Source organism: Mesocricetus auratus, unplaced genomic scaffold, assembly GCF_017639785.1.
Source record: "Mesocricetus auratus isolate SY011 unplaced genomic scaffold, BCM_Maur_2.0 Super-Scaffold_15014, whole genome shotgun sequence".
In the NCBI taxonomy this organism is placed as follows: Eukaryota; Metazoa; Chordata; class Mammalia; order Rodentia; family Cricetidae; genus Mesocricetus; species Mesocricetus auratus.
Genome location: NW_024429186.1, coordinates 27,185,579 through 27,202,236, shown reverse-complemented (window position 1 = coordinate 27,202,236; position 16,658 = coordinate 27,185,579). Strand labels below are relative to the sequence as shown.

The following is a 16,658-nucleotide window of genomic DNA, read 5'->3' as shown; positions in this document are numbered from 1 at the left end:
GACAAGTATTGAGAAGATGGGGATAAGTAAGGCAGGAAATCATAAGCAAAAACTTGTCCATAAAAAGAATAAAACATAATGCTCCATTAATCAATGGAGGGATTTAATTAATTTTTTACATCCTATAATGTAAGCAGTGACAAGTATTTCTTAATTTAGACTATGTTGAGATGATAACTTTTCTTACTTTTGAACTGCTACACTTGAATAGGATCACATGTCTGCTTATGAGGAATATATCTTAATTAGAAAAAACATGTAAAACAAGCTATTTAAAATTAAAATAAAAAAATTAAAAAAAAAGATCAAGGCTGGCTACAAGATGGTATAATCAAAAGCTAAATATAGTCTCTTTGGATGCCTATTATAATAATTAAATATAATTCCAACAGCCTTAATATCCTATCTCATGACTTCTAACTACTTTCTTTTAGGAGCCGTCTAAGAAATATCAAGTAGCAGTAAAAAACCGGGCACTATGCTGGACTCATGGTCCTGCTATCTCCAGGCTTCTCAGTGTACCAGCAGGTGGGACTTCTAATGTTCTGAGGTGGCTTTCTGGTCCATGTTAACCTGAGGAAACTTTTACATTACTTAATATGAAAGACACAAACTCTGGCCTATACATAAACCAATTGTGACGCTATATTCACCTTGACATGTAATCCATATTGAAGAGTGGACACAACATCAGAATAGCAGAAGGTTTATACAGATGCAAAATCACTTGGTAAAATGATTAAGATGGGAAAGAGAAAATGCTTAGCTTTTGAAATAAAATAATCATGATATAATGAAAACCAAACCATTTGTCAGAAACTGATAAATATTTATTAAACAAAGCCATGAATATTAACAAGCAAAAATGGGAGATCTCACCTTTGGATTTGACCTATTTCTTTAAGATTTATTTTGATATATTATTTTATAGCAGGCTAGCTATTTTAAATGACAGAATTATCAAATTTAATGGATAACCCTCCAGGCCCATGATAAATTGAAAAACTAAATTATTATGCAAATTAAATAATATTTGAATCCCGATGGCTCAGATAAAATAGACTTCAAAAAAGGACGTGTATAGTCATTTACCTAATTTAATTGAATATTAATTGGGATTTTAATATGTGCCAAGTATCATGTGGCGAGCTAAGGAAACAATGATGAACAAAGCAGGCATCACTCATATTTTCACTGAGTTCAGTCTGTGGTGAGCAGATAGAAAAAAAATCAGTAAGTGAAAAGTTACTCATATTATAAGAATCTATTTATTTGTTATCCTAAGATTTATTTTAAAATGTTGTATTGAGTTTGGGGAGCTTAAAATAGAAAACACCTTTAAAAACCATAGCACTGATGCCATCTTCAAGTATAATGCAGAAATGCTGAGCCCCATGAAGAGGCCCATTGCAGAAGGGGAGAAGAGGGAATGCACGAGGGTAGCTGGAGTCCAGGCTAGTGAACCATGACATTTTATTGTTGTCACAGGCAATAAACAGTGAAATTAAGTGTGTAGGCGTGCACGTAGTCTTACTCTTTGAACAAATAAATATTTCTAAATAGTTAAATGCAAAATTCTTCTTGTTTCAATTATTTGTTTTATTACAAAATAACCTTTTTCTGTTCATCTAGAGTTAACAATCTTTAAACCAAGAATTAGTTTAACTGACATTTTTACTTTAGATGATTTACTTTAGGTTTTCTTTAAACATTTTGAGGTCTATAAAGGAATTCCATGTTCTTCAGAGAGTTGGGTACCATCAGATGTGCTCTTGGGGGACATTATTTTTATAATCTATAATGAAAAATTTCTCAAACTTTAGAATGAATATTACCATCATGTGCTGGCCTTAAACTTTAATTTCCCCGTGAGTTACACTTTTTAAGAAATCCAATTTGATAACTGGTAAAAGATTCTATTACTTACAGTTGAAGTGTGAAAACCGTGGACCAGACAGCAGGCAACTGCCATCCTGCCAAGAGGATGAGTGATCTAGGTCACGAGTGTGGAAACTTTCAGAAAAAGGTTTGTCGTCCTGAGAAAGAAAGCACCTCACTTCAGTTCCAGGGTCACAGAATACGTGGAAAGAGAGTCAGAGTTGCATAAATGTCCAGACCTTAATATACAAGCCATATGACATATGCACAGGTAGTGATAATAATCATTGCAGAAATCAGACCACGTGGGCTAAAGCAAATACATGAAAAAGGAAGAAATCATTCATTGCTATGCAGCATGACAGTTCTTTCCAGTTTTTCCCCTGAACACACATAAATAAAACTCTGTGTTATTTGTGTTTAGTTGTAAACATTCTGAAGTCATTATATTATCTTAATCTTTAACTTAAGTAGTCCTATACTATCCAGTGGATACACTAGGCTTTACTCAGCCAGGGTTTTCCTTAACATTTAGATGGTGTCCAGGGTTTTGCTTTCATAAATACCACTCAGGGAAATACCTTTAAATATGTAACCTTTTCCAAATTTACGTCTACTCCTGATGTCAAACACTTTGGTGGAAATAGTGGCTCAATAAAAACAATTTAATGTTTAACATGAATTTTATCAGACTGCTCTCCATATGATCATATGAACATAATATTACACATTCAATAAATATTTGAGTTAAAATATACAAAATAGGCCCCTGTCTTCATATGTTGCATACATGTGTCTTCCTTAACTATTAGATGACAACTTTAAATAATCTCATTATTTAAATAGATTAAAAATAGTTACTTTGATATACTTGAGTAAATAATAAAATTGCAATTTTATGATTATTTTCAAATTATTTACTATGCTCTTTATTCTCCACCCAACCCACACTTATTCAACAATTGGGGGTAGAATTGTACTATGTGCTGAGCCAGGAACAAACAAGACACTGGGGCAGATGATCAGGAAACTTTCAGGTTTCCAAAGGATAAAGGCATCCATTAACATGGTATAATTAGAAGCATGATGGAACAGTAAATAGCAGAGAGAAGAAAATGGAATTGAGGTCAAAGAAGATGCCCCTTGGAGGTGATGTTCAAGGAACTATTTAAATATAGAGCAATGAAGACAGCGGGTGAAAACCCACGGGTAGAAGCAGGGAGGATGCAGGAAGTGAAGGAAGAGGACCTTGTGGTGGCAGCATTCTGAGATTGGGGGAGTCTCTACAGTGAAGTCTAGGGGTGGGCAGAGGCTACATGTATGATTTGAAAGTTGTATTATTTTAAACTGATTTGTTGGTGTGAGCATGCACAGACCTAAGCATTTACCTTCTATTCATCTTCTATCTATCTTGGTGGAATCTGGGGATTGAACTCATATCATTAGGCCTGAACGCAAAGACCTCAACCCATTGAGCCATCTTGCTGGTCCAAGATTAAGTATCTTAAATATCATTGGAAGATAACAAAAAATTTTTAAAGGGAAGGATGATTATAAGGTCAGACTATCATCCTAAACATGTAGGGGAAAAAAAGACTGGATAGAAAAACTGGTGTCTGGAGAGAAGATTAAAGGATATTGCCAAAGTTTCCACATCAAACAGCTGTGGATGAGGTGGTCTGAGGAGAAGTCTCAAATACAGTTCTTCAGGCGGTAAGGCCTCCTGTAACATGATTACCTGATGAATTCACTGCTATTTCTGGACCTTAACCAGTTTTTTTGTTTGTTTGTTTGTAGCACATATCCTGTACATAAATGTAAATAAAAGTCAAAATAAAAAGTATATGCATACACACTTATATAAATGGATCCTTGTTTCCCATTCATTCCTCAAGTCATTGCATATGCTATATGTATGTTATATGTAATAGAGTGCAGGCTCTACTGCACATCTCCACCAACCTCATGCTTTTCCTAATTTCACTGTTAGTAAGACTATTTTCTCTATCACCATCATCAGTATCATCACCACCCAGATATTTATCATAGTCTCCTATTATTCACCCTTACGTTTTTTTTCAGGTTTTTTTCCTACTATAAGCAAGTCATGTGACAGAGGCATTGCTACAAAAAGGTTTGTTTATACTTTAATTTCCTAGAATTGAAATCCAGATGGTATATTTTTCACATTTCATTGAAGTTGTTGATCAGACAAACTTCAATAAACCCTGTTTTTTACTTTAATATAGTTAAGTATTTTTAGCTTCGTGTCTGGCTTGCTTCATTGGGACACCATGGGTTAGTATACAAGTATGATATTTAATCTATAAGTATTTGGATATTTCCCCACTGTGGATAATCTTTACAATTTTAATCATCTTAAATTTTTAAATGATTTTTATCATCCAGAATGTAGTCTACTTTGGAGAGTAGTAGTGAATACTGTAGCTGCTGCTGGGGGACTGTTTTGAAAATGTCAGGTAGTTGTTGTCGGTGATGGTGTGATTCTAGTCTTCATTGCTTGTTCTGCTAATGGTGCCACTCATGAGAAAAGAGGTGGTAACATTGCTCATCACAGGACCGCTGTTGTTTAGAGTTCTGTTGGTAGTTGTTTCTCCATGAGTTTTGAGGCTCTTTTCACATGCCCAACTCGTGACTCGAATATTCATCCTTCCTTTCTTTACATGTGAGAACTACAGAGGCTTAACTGCATCTTTTTAAGTTTTAACATTTCATTTCTTCAAGATACTGTCAGAGGAAGCTAGAGAGATGACCCAGCTGTTAAGAGTTTGGATGTAAATTTAATTTCCTGTGCCTACATCAGGTGGCTCACAAACCCCCTTTAACTTCAGATTCATGGGATTATCACCCTTTACTGTACTTCACGGGTGCTTACACACACACACACACACACACACACACAGAAATAAAATCTTTAAAAAACCGTCCAAATCTTCCATATCTTCTTGAAACAGAACCAGCAAAATTAACTACTCAAACTGAATTATGAAAGAAAATTATTTCATAATTCCTTTGAACAATCAGCATGCCAGAGTATGAAAAGAGCACTTTCTTTTCCTATATTGTTCCTGCACTCCTATACTGCTACTTCATCTGTGGAATCTCAGTTTAAATATATTTTACAAGGTTCTCAATGCTTCCTTTTAATTCCTATCTATTATGGAATCGTGCACTTTAATGTCAAGAAGAAAATACTTATTAAAAAGGAAGAGTCTTTGCAATGTTAATAATCACAGCTTCTGCTTTTTAACAATCCTTTTATCCTTAAAACAAGGCCCTGTTTTTATTGCTGTCTTAAGTCTGAATAGCCCAGTTAGCCAGAACTCTCTGCAAAAATTCAATGGATGAAAGAACTTGCATTTTCTAGTATTTTCCCTGGGCTTCTTCCACTTCTCTTTCATAACTCACATTGTAATTGGTTTCTTAAAAGCTGTTCCAACTTGACTGAGTTCCTCTGCTAAAGTGTTATCTAATGACTGACATTTAACAATGCAGACCAAATAGTTCTCTCAGAAGAACACTGTTAGTTCAAAGTTTATAAGTGATGCACATAGTTTTGAAGTTTGTATCAATCTCTTCCCCTGGAGAAAAGGAAAATAAAATACATATATTTCTGGATCTGTGGCAGGAATGTTTTCCTCAACTTCTTTTGTCAAATGATGCACACACTCTTTTTTTCCACTCCACTATGAACATCTGGTATTCCATCAGTACTCCAGGGAGGTCAACTTCTTCCTGAGGAAACTTCATTCTGTTGGAAAGTTCGAACTGGACATTCACCTAAAGTTTGTGTTTCATGTCTCTATTTCTAATTTTAATCACCAGGGTGTGGCTTTGATTCTCATGGCAGCCCATCTTTCTACCTATCCTCCCACAATCCTCCACTCTTTATTTGAATGACTCCTGTAATAAGCAGATACTAGCAATATGTGTTGATATTCTGAAATTAGAATTTGTTTACTGTGAATGTTGGCACACAGGAGGCTGCTCTTCTTACAGCTGCAGGCTCGTTTTTCATTCTTATCTCCTCTTTTTCTTTGTTGAGAAAGCCTGTGTAGCCTAGGCTGCCTTCAACTTACAATCTACTGCCTCAGCATTGTGAATGCAGGCATTACAATTAGGAGTCATCCTACTCAGCTATATTTAAGGCATTGTTCCAGATCACCACTAAGTCATCTCCCCACTAATACCTTTTCATCTGAACCAAGGTGAAGAGAAGAAGTGCCTGTTATACAAACCATCTTTTCTACACTGATTCAATGATGCTATAAACCTCAACCAACATTCACCACTAGAGTTACAGACTCATGAAAATACTGTTTTACAAACTGGGCTTAATGTGTTTAAACTTAAAAGGAAAGGAGGACAGAAAACTGGGTGGATAGGGAAGGATGTGTCGATTTGGGAGGATGGGGGGGAATATGATCAAAGTACATTTATGCAATTCTCAAAGAACTAAAACAAAGACAGTGCTAGTTAAGACTATTGGATGGCTCTTTAGTAAGTTTACTATCAGTATCAGCAAACACAATCATTTCGTTATTGACACTTAGTTTTATAAAATCTTATTATATTCTAAGCCACAGGAACTAGGGTATGTAGCATAAAGCTGTAGTTGGATAAAAAATTGATATGCTTAACTAAGTTATCACTTCTGATCCATAACTGTTTTCAGATTAAGAAAAAAATCCTAGTTCCATTTGAATTTTTGAAAAAGATCTATCTATCTATCTATCTATCTATCTATCTATCTATCTATCTATCCATCTATCTATCCATCCATCCATCCGAGTGATCTAGCTGCATGTGCAACTTTGTGCCAGAAGAGGGCATCAGGTCCCACTGTAGATGGCTGTGAGCTACCATGTGGTTGCTGAGAATTGAACTCAGGACCCCTGGAGGAGCAAGCAGTATTCTTACACACTCAGTCATCTCTCCAACTCTTTGATTTAAATAAAAAAAATTCTTTTTAACTTTTAAAAAGACAATATGAATAAAGTAGTAAAATATGGTAGCATGTAAATCCAGATTATATTGAAGGAATAAAATAATTCATATTTCCACATGATTTGATTTCCATTCAAAGTTTGGGATGTTTCACCCAAGTATTACTGGAAAAAAATGGCAGTTAGACTCTTGCTAGACTTCTATACTAGTTGAACCTAGAATACAATCACAAATTTATTATGTATGCTTGCTCTTTATTGTGGGGTCAGAAGTGAGACAGAGTCTGTGTTAAATGCCATGCCATACAACCAAGGACATTTCTTAACTTCCATATTCACCTACACTTATATTACTGTTGTCTATACGTTCTTTTTCAAGACAGGGTTTCTCTGTGGCTTTTGAGGCTGTCCTGGAACTAACTCTTGTAGACCAGGCTGGTCTCAAACTCACAGAGATCCGCCTGCCTCTGCCTCCTGAGTGCTGGGATTAAAGGTGTGCACCACCAATTCCTGGCAGTCTGTATGTTCTTAAAAGTTGATTTCACATTCTTTAGAAGGCTCTCTCCAAAGAGTGACAAATTGGTTGGGTTGAGGGACACATATCGATATATTTGCATAGCAATTTACATTTAGTTTTTCATCAAAGACGGGAAAGGGTAGCTATAAATGGCATAATAGGGATAAAAGAATTAATGCTCTCTTAAACTCTTCCATGGTTACTCCTTCTATTCCCAAGCAGTGCCCATGAAATTGTATGAATACTACACTGGCAATGTATTATAGAGTATCAGATGTTTATGCATTACCTACAATCTCGAATTGCCCTAGGAGTTGTGCGCAGCATGTTTTAGAAGCTAGTGTTGCAGATTTAAGTCAGAAATAGCTGACCTGAGAAAGTGCTGAATGCCATTAATTGCTATGAGCAAGGCATAAACAAATTACAAAGAGATTCCATGAGGGAGAAGTGACTTCCAGGAGCAAGCCAGGGACTTATATCACACATACACGTTTACACTAAGCAAATGCGGCCAAGGACCTGGGTCACCCCTGCCTTCCCTTCATAAAGACTGCGGAAAGCCATTACCAACACTTCCTCACCTCGCTCCTCTAACACTGTAAAACAGCTGCTTCTTCAAATAGAAGCCGCACACCAAGTCTTCAACTGTAAGATTAAAATCCACACTTTTCTTTTCAGAAAGAGGAAGAGTGGCAAAGGGGTATGCCTTCTGTGATCTTACCAGAAAATTCCAATGTTAATTAAAACCATATATTTAGTAGAATATAGGTAACAAATGGAGATTTTTTTGTTGTTTGGCTTTTTTGTTTGTTTGTTTTCTTCTTGAGCAAACCATGCTCCTCTGTGAATTTAGATTAGTGATGCTGTATTCCTGGCTCACTGTGGACATTGTGTTCTATTTGAAACAGCTGGGGCTGTGAGGAAGACTGCATTTCCTACAGAAACTCAATTAGGTTGGATGGAAAAGAGGCCATGAAATGCTTCTGTTGTCTACAGAGAGTCAGTGAGAGTGTGTCGGACTCAGCTTTGAGTTGAATTATAAATATAAAGTTTCAGATCAGGCTTTGTTCAGTTAGCTTGGTCATCTTGGTACATTATATTATCATATTTTTATATTACATCATGCTCTTAAAATCATACATATTGGGCTGCTTGGACTCTCGACAGGTTTCTAGACATTGGTTCCTTTTTGTCCTGCTGGTGTCACAGGGGTAGACAGTAGGAGAGGGGCTCTAAGCCTGAGTGGAATAAAACCCCCTGATTTTAACCCACACACCTATGAACACTTGATTTTTGACAAAAAGCTAAAATTATACAATGGGAAAAAGAAAGCATCTTCAACAAATGGTGCTGGCATAACTGGGTATTGGCATGCAGACGACTGCAGATAGATCCATGTCTATCACCTTGCACAAAATGGATCAAAAACCTCAACATAAATCCAGTCACACTGAAACTCTTAGAAGAGAAAGTGGGAGATACTCTTCAACGAATTGGTACAGGAGACCGCTTCCTAAACATAACACCAGTAGCACAGACACTTGAGATCACCAATTAACAAATGGGACCTCCTGAAACTAAGAAGCTTCTGTAAGGCAAAGGACACAGTCAACAAGACAAAAATGCAGGCCACAGAATGGGAAAAGATATTCAATAACCCCACATCTGACAAAATACTCAAGAAGCAAGTCTCCAAAACACCAAAGGATCCAATTAAAAAGTGGGCTACAGAACTAAACAGAGAATTCTCAATAGTGGAGTATAAAATGGATGAGAGAAAATGCTCAACATCCTTAGCCATCAGGGAAATGCAAATCAAAACAACTTTGAGAAACCATCTTACTCCTGTCAGAATGGCTAAAATCAAAAACACCAACAACAATTTATGCTGGAGAGGATGTAGAGAGAGGGGAACACTCCTCCACTGCTGGTGGGAGTGCAAACTTGTACACCCACTTTGGAAAGCAGTATGGAGATTCCTCAGGAAAATGGGAATCAATCTACCACAAGACCCAGCAATTCCACTCTTAGGCATATAGCCAAAGAATGCAAATTCATACAACAAGGACATCTGTTCCACTATGTTCATAGCAGCATTATTTGTAATAGCCAGAACCTGGAAGCAACCTAGATGCCCCTCAACTGAACAGTGGAGAGAGAAAATGTGGTACATTTACACAATGGAGTACTACTCAGCAGAAAAAATCCTGAAATTTGCAAGCAAATGGATGGCACTAGAAGAAACCATCCTGAGTCAGGTAACCCAGTCACAAAAAGAGAAACATGGTATATACTCACTCATATATGGATTTTAGACATGGATCAGGGGAGTGCCAGTCTGCAATTCCACTGACAGAGAGTCTGGGGAACAGGAAAGAACCTAAGAGAGATATGCATGGTACCCCAGAGAAGAGGAATGAGAACCTTCATCCAGTGACTGATGGAAGCAGAGGCAAACACCCACAGCTAAACACTGAACTGAACTCCTGGAATGCAGTGACAGAGAGAATGGAGTGATGAGCAAACGGGTAAAGAATGGGCTGGCGAAGCAAGCAAGGACGGGTGATCTGAACAAGGGAGAGCTCTTGGACCCCAGACCGACAGCTGAGAGGCCAGCATGGGACTGATCCCTACCCCCTGAGTGTGAGAGTCTGTGGGGAGGCCTGGGCAACCTATGGGGTCCTGGGCAGTGGATCAGTGTTTGTCCCTGGCATACAGATGGATTTCTTGTGTCCATGGCATGGGGAGGGATGCTCTCTCAGCCTGGACTCTTGGGGGGAGGGCCTGGACCCTGCCCTGAGTGAGGTGACAGACTCTGGATATCCCCTGTGTGGAGGGAGGTGGGAATGGGGTAGGGGGCTGGGGGGGATGGTGCGGAGTGCAGGAGGAGAGGAGGGAGAGGGAGCTGGGATTGACATGTGAAGCAAGGTCTTTTCTAAAAAAAGTAATACAAAATTTTTTTCTTGAAAAAAACTTAAAAAAAAAAACCTAACTTGCCTACTTCCTGCTCACACTTCTTTCCTTGAAATGTTGTGGTTGTGCAAGATATTGTATTTCTTTCTTACACAACAACAATGACATGAGAGAAGCCAGATGCCAGTATGGTCCTGCCGTTCCAATAGTTACTTGTCAACAGCAATACAGGACGCAACAGATGAAATGCTAGTAAACGATTTCTTCCAAATTAAGACATGAGCAAAACACTTCCCTGGGCCTTGTCACTACAAGCCTCTTTCTAAGGGTTCAACAGCCTTGTCGTAAATCCCCAGCGAGGTTGATTGGACCACCGTGTTGCATCTACACGTTTTCATCTGCATCAGCATTGCTTGTATGAAGGATTTAAATTGCTAAGGATTGCTATGGTTCTTTCTTTAGTGTGCTAGTCTCTTGAGGATCCGGTACAGTGGTTTATATATATTAGCAAAAACTAAATTAATGTTCATTGAATGCTGGATTCAGAAAAATAACACGTGTATATAAGCTCCAATTACAAGAGAAGCTCCCTAAAGGCTCACTAATTTGAGTCATGTATGCCTAGAAATATTCCAGGCACAAAGACAACACACAGCACACACATAAGAGGAATGCTTTTCCAAAACAGCCTGGAAAGTACTTATTTGGTTGACAAAGTAAAACATTCTATAGTGTGTAAGGGAAGAGAGACTAAAGTGTCAAGTTTTCCTTTTCCGAGTTAGGAATTGGCATTATTATTTTTTCACAGAAGGTCAATGGTAAACATTTGAGGATTTACAGGCCGTATAGTTTCCACTGTATAGCTAAACTCTGCGCTGAAGGACAAAGGCAACCCAGATAATACGTCAAAAGTGAGTGTGGTTGTACTGCAATAAAACTTCAGAACTGGCTTTGTCTTAGTTAGATTTAAAAAAACCTGGGGAAGAAAGGGTTTATCTTATAACTTCTGGTAAAATTCACTGAGGGAAGTCAGGGGGAGAAACTCAAGCAGGAAAGCCACCTGATGCAGAGGGCATGGAGAAGTGCTGCTTACTGGCTTGCTCAGTCTACTTCCTTATATACCCCAGGGGTAGCACCGCCCATAGAGTACTAGGACTTCTCACACCAATCACTACTTAAGAAAATTCACCACAGGCGTGGTGTGGTCATAGTTAGGCTTACCATTGCTGTGATAAACACCATGACCAAAGCAAGTTGGGGAGGAAAGGGTTTATTTGGCTTAGGCTTCCACAGCACTCTCACCATTGAAGAAGTCAGCACAGGAACTAAAACAGAGCAGGAGCCCGGAGGCAGTAGCTAAGGCAGAGGCCATGAAAGGTTATTGCCTATTGACTTGCTCCTCATGGCTTGCTCGGCCTGCTTTCTTAAAGAATCCAGAATCCAGGGCCACCAGCCAAGAGATGGCCCCATCCACAATGTGCGGAGCCCTTCCACATTTATCACTTATTAAGTAGGCTTGCCAACAGTCTGATCCTATGGAGATATTTTCCCAATTGAGGTTCCCTCCTCTCTGATGACCTTAGCTTGTGTCAAGTTGACATAAAATTAGGCAGAATAGGCATTTTCTCAACTAAGGTTCCCTCTTCTTAAGTGATTCTAACTTGTGTCAAGTTGACAAAAACCTTAACTAGCACATCTCTTTCAATTTAACTAGCACATCTCTTTAAATAATTTCTTTGCAAAAATGACTACTGGTGTCCACAACTGGAGAGACAGTCTCACAAAATGTTAGACTACTGCATTATTTAGGGTAGGCATCTGCTGAATTTGGTGATGATCTATATATTCATTACAAGAATGGATAAATGAGTGAAAATCGTTACAGAGTATTAATTCAGGAGATGGCCATTGTAAGATAGAATCTGCGGGCCTCTGCTACACTTATACCATCTATTTCTGAAATCCTCAAGCTTATTTTCTCATGTTTCCAAGTTTTAACCCACATCACAAACAGGCCTGATCTCGTCTTCAGCTGCAAATCCAATTTAACATACAACTATGCAATTACTTGCCACACATGTTAAACATTCATGCCTTTGCCATATGCTATTAAGAAAATTGCACTGATTTATAGCAGTTTGACACCACTAGATAACACAGATTCACCAGATAGCAAATCACACTGCATCGGGAAATGTTTTAAATGTTTAATATACATCCAGACCTCTGTTAAACTGGTAATAATGTAGTCATGTAGCTTTGGAGAAAACTTTTACAACACATTAAAAATATAGTCCTATCCCGGGCGGTGGTGGTGCACGCCTTTAATCCCAGCACTCGGGAGGCAGAGGTAGGCAGATCTCTGTGAGTTCGAGGCTGGGCTGGACCGATAGCCTCCAAACAATACAGAGAAACCCTGTCTCGTAAAAACCAAATAAATATATATATATATATATATATATGTATATATATATATAGTCCTATATATTGTGACTATGAACCATATGAAGTCCAAACATAGTAATAGCATAATGGTCAAGAACACACAATACTGTACTTAGGTAGACTTAGATTTAAATACTGATTCAACTGTTTAGCTACTCTGTAGCATTAATTTCTTCAGTAACACAGGATGGCAATATCAACTGGAGGAGGCATAGTGATGATTAGTAACTATCACTAGTTCCTATTACCTGCACATTAAATTCCACTGAAGGAAAAATGAATTAATTCAGAATGTATGGGACTATGAAGGAATGTTGTAAGAACATATAAAAATTGTCATACAACACAAAAAGGTTATCACTATAGCTAATAATCCTAACTTTAAAAACTGGTGAAAAGTAATAGAATCATGAGAAATTCTCTAAACTTTGAAGGTATCAATAATACAATATAACTATGCTAGGCAGGATTTACTGAATGAGTACTATCTCTCTATCCACTGGGTACTCTCTCCAGTTACATTAGGAGGAAGGAGGCTCCTTAGAAATAATTATAGTTGGCTGTAATAAGTGAAAACATACTGTTGAATAATACTGTATAATGAATATTCATTAGTATTCAAGTGTGTAAATGGATACTTTCTTGTTTTTACTTATAATTGTAACTACACATCTGAACATAGATGCATTCTCTCTGCATCAGCATTCTGTGTATGTGTGTGTGTGTGTTTGTGTGTGTGTGTTTGTGTGTGTGTGTGTGTGTGTGTGTGTTGAGGGTGGTAATTTTGCCGTGCAGGGATTATCAGGAAATGTCTGGAGATCTTTTTGGATGTCGCAATCTGGGTGGGTATACTGGCTGGTTTTGTGTGTCAACTTGACACAAGCTAGAGTCATCAGAGAGGAATGGGCCTCAGTTGAGGAAATGTCTTGATGAGAGATGAGATCCAGCTGTAAGGTATTTCCTTATTTAGTGTTCATTGCGGGAGGACCCTGGCCATGGTGAGTGGTGCTACTACTGACCAGGTGGTCCTGAGTTCTATAAGAAGGTGAGGTGAGCAGGCCAGTTAGTAACTGCCCTCAATGGCCTCTGCATCAGTTCCTGCCTCCTGGATCCTGCCCTGTTTGAGTTCCTCTCCTGACTTCCTTCAGTGATGAACAGCAATGCTGATGTGCAAGCAAAAAAACCCTGTCCTCCCCGACTTGCTGTTTGATCATGGTGTTTCGTCCCAGCAATAGAAACCCTAACTAAGACAGTGAGTATGCTACTGGTAGACTTTAGGGATGTTTCCATCTATCCTATAATGTATAATATAGCCTCTATAACAAAAATTACATAGCCAGAATGTCACAACGTTCAAGTCAAGATACTTGGTTCTGAGCTAAGATCCCTCAGGGCTGTGGTAGTTTGAAAGAAAATGGCCCCCAAAGGGAATGGCACTACTAGGAGGTATGGCATTTTTGGAGTAGGTGTGGCCTTGTTGGAGAACAGGAGGACTTGAGGCCTCCTATGCTCAAGCTACTCCCAGTGAGACAGTCTACTTCCTGTTGCCTGAATATCAACATGTAGCAGCTACCTCTCCAGCACCATTTCTGCCTGTACACCACCATATCCTGCCATGATGATAATGGACTAAGTCTCTGAATTGTAAGCCAGCCACCACAATTAAATGTTTTTCTTCTAAGAGTTGTGCAGGGGAAACTTAGGACTCCACCATTAGCAACGTGGCGCTCTAAAGACTCACATGGATGTGGTAATGAAAGGGCTGAATCGTGCCGCTAACGACACCCACTTTGGGCATGACTAGAGACAGGGTATGGCTAGGGGCGTTACAGAGGAAGGAATAAAGGACTGAACAGCAGAGCCTCTTGCCCTCTTTTCAGCTTCCGGTTCAATAGTGGGAAAACTACCTGACTCATCTGGGTTGCTCATTTTCTCTTGTGAGTAATTTCTACAATAAACAGTTGCCTATACCCTCAACAAGCGTGCCGTTTATCTTTGCAGCATCTGAGTTGCCATAGTCACGGCGTCTTTTTACAGCAACAGAAACCCTAACAAAAACAAGGGCCAAGTGTGTTCATCTATTTGCCCTCAATAGATATTGGGTCAGGATTAGGGAATGGAACACTTTTGTCAATATGATCATCTACTTTTTGCTTACACATTTATATATCTGAAATCCTAGCATAGAATTCACCTACCTAAGAGAACAGCTAGAAATACCAAGGCTACAGGTGAAATACCCAGGATACTCAAGGGGGCTTCAGTGCTGAAAGCAGCTTGTCTTACACATGGAGGAAGGCAATCATTTACAATATCTTTGACCAACCAAGTGACCAGGGTTTTCCTGGCTCGGGATTTCATATGTGGCATCAATTTTCATAAACAGATGACATGCTATAATAACAATGGGATCAAGTGTAATCTTTTCTTTCCAAAGTACCTGACATAAACAACACCACAGCTGCTTATAACGTTATAGATTTAAAGACTGGTAATGACCCAAGACTTAAAATATTGCATGAAAAGAACATTACTTTAAAGCTTTTGATTCTGTATTTGATGTCATCTCGGCGCAGCTGAACAGAATCTCGGTGAATTCTGTATCTGGAGTATCTGCCATCGGTTTTCTCAGATAAACTGGAGGAATCCTGGAAAAGCAAGAAAGGGTTCAAAAATTGGCGAATGAAAGAAAAACCAGTGCTTGAAATTAGAGAAAGGAAATACTGACAAGTGGAAATGTAACTACAGTCAACATTTAGAGAGATACGCACAAGAAAAATAGGTGACCAAGGGAAAAGAAGAAAATGGCCATGAAGTCCTTGGCCACAGAGATAAGATGGTGTGACATACTCTTCGAGAAAACTGACCTTTCCTTCCCAGCTGTGAACAACTATCAACTGCTCCACAGCTGGGGAAAGAGCTGTGTTCCACTGGAACACATATATTTTTAAATTTAATATTTAATTATTCTTCATAATCATACAAATTCAGAGAACAAAGAAATCAAGAAAGCAACATGTTCAGGACCTTTCTTCTATTTTTTTCCTTCTCTTCATTTTCAGGAGAAAGAAGGAATATAGCAGTCAGTTATTTAGACATTTAATATCTGGGGACAATTTAGAAGACAATCAGGGTAAATGATTTTGGTGTGTTCAAATATCTATGGGAGACAGAGTCTGAAACACTCCCAGAGAATGTTCATTTTCTTGGTGGCTCAAGCAGGAAGAGGGACTGGAACTCCAGTTCCAAGATTTTCATTTTCACGAGGAAAGCAAAGGAAAGAAAAGAGAGCTTCCCATGAGGTGGTGAATACCTCAGTCACAGCTAGGCAATTTGTCACAGATCTGGGTTGGAACTTTGTGCCACACCCTTCCCACCTTGGCAAATAAGCAATATTTAAATACAAATGACAGAGCTGAAGTTTTTTTTTTTTAAAGACAGGGTTTCTCTGTGGCTTTGGAGGCTGTCCTGGAACTAGCTCTTGTAGACCAGGCTGGTCTCAAACTCACAGAGATCTATCTGTCTGCCTCTGCCTCCCGAGTGCAGGGATTAAAGGCATGCGCCACCAATACCCGGATCTGAAGCATTTTTTTTCCTTAAAAAATGGGCTTCAAAGAAGAAGGGAGACAAGGAGGGAGGATACAGTCACATTCAAGAAAGAATAAAGTCAAGTGTATTAAACAAAGATAGACTATTAGGAAATACACCTGTAAAGTACATTTTTGTATATATATTAGTGGTGGCACCAAGGGTAGGACCCATACAGATAAGAGTATTTAGGTCCTTCAATCTATATTAAGAAGTATTCCCTGAGACATTAAGCCATCTGGGTCATGAACTTGAACTTAGATAAACATGTAGGGCTCTAAATATTTATTTATATCATACAGATTTATAGACAGTTATAGGCACCAGAGACTATAAATATACACCTATAT

General features: G+C 38.5%; 1 protein-coding gene across 9 annotated transcripts in view; it reads right to left on the bottom strand.

Annotated features, from left to right (window-relative positions):
- The window catches only part of Cep128 (centrosomal protein 128), a 345,498-nt gene that overhangs the window by 8,046 nt on the left and 320,794 nt on the right, over nucleotides 1–16,658 (bottom strand). For 8 of the 9 annotated variants that reach the window (XM_040742676.1, XM_040742670.1, XM_040742674.1 and 5 more), the window contains 2 exons: nucleotides 15,255–15,368; nucleotides 1,928–2,036 (listed from right to left, as the gene is read on the bottom strand). In XM_040742676.1, the coding sequence (XP_040598610.1) occupies nucleotides 1,928–2,036; nucleotides 15,255–15,368 (223 nt within the window). The remainder of the gene's footprint in view (nucleotides 1–1,927; nucleotides 2,037–15,254; nucleotides 15,369–16,658) is intronic. The other variant, XM_040742677.1, reaches the window with a different exon arrangement.